The sequence below is a fragment of the Verticillium alfalfae genome, genomic scaffold (assembly GCF_000150825.1).
Source record: "Verticillium alfalfae VaMs.102 supercont1.12 genomic scaffold, whole genome shotgun sequence".
Lineage (NCBI taxonomy): Eukaryota > Fungi > Ascomycota > Sordariomycetes > Glomerellales > Plectosphaerellaceae > Verticillium > Verticillium alfalfae.
This window is the reverse complement of record NW_003315027.1, coordinates 626216-629767: the sequence shown is the minus strand read 5'-3', so window position 1 is coordinate 629767 and position 3552 is coordinate 626216. Positions and strand designations below refer to the sequence as shown.

At 51.1% G+C, this 3552-nt stretch overlaps 1 protein-coding gene across 1 annotated transcript in view; it reads right to left on the bottom strand.

Annotated features, from left to right (window-relative positions):
* Window positions 1-491, bottom strand: part of VDBG_08425 (conserved hypothetical protein) — a gene marked incomplete at both ends in the record, with an annotated part of 2846 nt that extends 2355 nt beyond the window's left edge. The window contains one exon of the mRNA XM_003001334.1: window positions 24-491. Coding sequence (XP_003001380.1) covers window positions 24-491 — 468 coding nt within the window. The remainder of the gene's footprint in view (window positions 1-23) is intronic.
* Window positions 492-3552: the final 3061 nt, after the last annotated feature.

Sequence of the window (3552 nt, the reverse complement as noted above, 5' to 3'; positions counted from 1 at the left end):
CGGGGGCGCATCTCCGCCGCCACCGAATAGATTGCCGAGTGAGGGCAGTTGGCGCTTCTCAATAGCGGCGGCTTCGCATTCGGGAACGCTTCGAAGCATTTTATACGGTAGGCCTGCAGAATCTCGGTTGCCTCGTGCAGTTCAGGAGACGCGTAACGGGTCGCCAAAATATTGGACATGTCTGCAGTGAAGTCGACCATGGCGAGAATGCTTCGCCGAAGTTTGACGTCGTTTTCAAGAGCTTGAGCAGTCTCTGGCGTGACAAAGTCGTCTAGGGCTGTTTCCCATGACCCTTTATAAGTGGTGTCCATGTTCCCTACAGCCTCTCGCGGGAAGTACTGCGTCTGGATCTTTCGGCCGACGCCGAAGACAGAGAGAATAAGCAAAAGTCCGATAATCTTGTTCGTTGTAGTCGCGCTTTTCCTTCCCGCTGACTTTGTGGATAACTTGGAGGGCTCTTCGGCCACGCATTTGGAGATGGTGAATTCCATCATGATTAGAAGGATTATGGAGAAGATCGCCCGCGATAAGAGTCCTGCTCTAGGAGGAAATGTAGAAGTCTGACTTAGCAGGCAATCGTTGATACGCCGGATGCGAGACTGGGAAGCGAGAAGTCCATCTTGAACAACAGAGAAAAACATTGAAAGATGGGTAGAGTGAAGGGGCCATAGCCATATATCTACCAAGATGTTTGGGTAGGTTAAAACATGTCAAGGTGAAGCCGGGCATGGAATTCGGCCCAAGTGTCGTGGTCCACTCCATTCGTCACGGACATCAATGGGGGCTACCACCGGGCCAGGGAGGTTTCATAGCAAAGAAATGAACTAATTCGCGAAAGAAAAGCATACCATGGAGGGTTGGCGACTCCATCATGGGATTGGCCTGAGCCATACGGCAGGGCCCGTCGACGAAAGAGAACACCATATCTGGTAAGGCCCGGGGTGGATACAATGCGGCGACTCGGAACAGCGGCAAAATTGAGATAACAACTATTATTCGCACAGAAGGCCGGTTGAAGTATCATGAACCCATGAGATGAGGGCTAAGCGTCGGAGATTGCTGATTGCTGAGAGAGAGATCAGGGTGGCGTGCCGTCTGATGTCCTTGACAGGACGTATTGTTTTTGTAGGGAATCCGGATTAGAGAGGGCGATCCCATAGCCTGTATGGGTAACCGATGCTTGTGTCACCGGAGAATTCTTGAAATGCTCAGTGGTCAATTGAGGGTGATAGGTTTCAAAAGTTCAGATGACGTCGCAGAACAACAGGAGTTCTGGGGAGGCCAAGGCCGGAGTAAGCTGGGCCTGGACAGTGGTGGGGTACGTCTGCCGCAGAAAAACACAGCCTTTCAAGACGAAGCAGCTCGAATGTCTGAGCATCACAAATCGGTCACTGCGCACGCCCGGACTCACGTTTGCTTCCCGACTTTACTGTTCTAGGTAACCACTTCATGACTTGGTGGAGACCACGAATCAGGGCGGCCAACCTGAATACGTTCTGAGTCTTCACTTGCCAGCGCCGCTCCCAGTCTTGTCGCACACACACAAATTGTGTGTGTGTGTGCCCGAGACTTGAACAAGCAAGAATCAAATGTGCGGCCGTCCCCACGATGAGGTCAATCATATGCCGACAAGACAGTGCTACTTGATGACGGATTGAGGTAGCGATACGATAGCTTGGTCAGCTGGTAATCAGCATACACTCCTCGTGCGAAAACACCTGTCTCCAACACGACAACCGTGGCAGACGCGATGCATAAGTCTGCACCACGCTGAATTGACAGGCATGAGCCAGTCAGTCAAAGATATGTACACTCTGCACATCATGGGCTGGGGAAACCATCCTTAAGCCAGCATGCGGGCTGACTCTATGCAAAGTCGTGCACTTCGACGCTGTTCTGCAACAAGAACCAATCAGGACATGAAGTCATTTCTGGCATGCACTGACCTATGTTCTCATTGAAGGTGACTCGGGTTTTCAACATACGCGGGAACCAAGTGATTCCAGAATTGCCCATCTACATATACGCGTGCGAGCAAATTTCGCAACAGACTGGAAGTGGCTCCCAACTCGGGTTGGCTCTTTGCCTGAGATGACCAGAACCCGGAAGCCTGCAGCTGGATTCGTCGCTTCCGGTGATTATGATTCCGCCTCTTGAATCGCATCTCTTCTTTCAGTGCTTCATAAGCGCCCAAGATCATCTTGTAATGTTTCTTTTCGCTAAAAGAAATTTTTACTAAAAGCCTCCGAACGAACCACAAGCAGTTGCTCGACTTTTCATTTATAGGCAGATGAACAAACTAGTTAAACATTGCGACGGGGCAAGCAAGAGAGTCGCCAACGCCCACTCACCATGGGTGAACGCAGTGTCAGACACGGAACTCTCGGTGCCTGCCAGCCCACAGCCATACTCGAAGTGCTGCAGACTTTGTGAAAAGTCCAAACTCCGCCCAGACCATCCTTACCAGTTTGCAGAAAGGAGGCAGCTGATGTTAATATAGTAAATAATTCCAGACACATAGGTGTCCTGGAGAGCTTCTAGCCGCGAGGATTAGATCAGATCATACCTAAGTTCCCACGATGATCATGTCAATCTTCACATTATCTAACAAGCGCATCTCTTTACTAGACGCAGAAGATGGTTTTATAAGAGCGTTCATGTGATTAATTACTCACATCCGAGAGTCTCGGTATTGTAGAGGGGCAGCCCGGCTAATGATGATGATGAATTAATCATGCGCTGCAGCCAGGACGCTGTCAGTCTCGGATGCCCCTGGCGCAAGATGTACTCAGCTGGACGAGAAATCCAGGTCGACAACTTTCAAAGGCGATTATTCAAACGTGTGGCTGGGACGTGATCGGTGAACCTAAGCGGTTGCAATCGCGAAGGGCGCAGCCTGCTTGTGACAGAAAACCTAATCATCGCGTTGCCTTGTACAATCGTCCCACTCTTGCAGTCGAATTCAGACAGCTTTGGCAATGGCTTCACGTAACGAGAAAGAGGGCGTGCTTATGGTGGAACTTAATATTAAGCGAAAGGCGCTTCCCCAGAGTCAACAGGTGCCAGATACCAACAGTCACGCCGAATCGAGAATAAGACGATGGAATGCAATGCAAGGGTGTGACCAGGGATAGCGTGGCTTCTATGCATGATCCGACTCAAACAGAACCTGCGTGCAGCCAGCGGCCGGCAAACTTGTTGCCGTGGATTGCCCTCTCATTCTCACTGTCGACCCTGGCTCATGGGAAGTTGGATGACGCCCGACAGAAGCCGGCCAAGGGTACAAGTTGCTAGCTGAACGTACTCCATCAAGGATACGACAATGTCGCGGGAAGGGCGCAAGGCGCTGTCCCGCCGAGGAAATGAGCGTCGCCTGGACCGTGACATAGATTTTGTGGCTCGTCCGGCTTTGCAGAACGGCCTCTCAATGACCATCCTTTGTTTTTGTTGAGCCGCTTCGTGCAGCGTTTTCCCGGCCGGTCGAGTCATGCTGGCGTACATCACGAGAATTCAAGGCTTGGGCACGAGAAAAAACAAGGGCTTTACGCATCG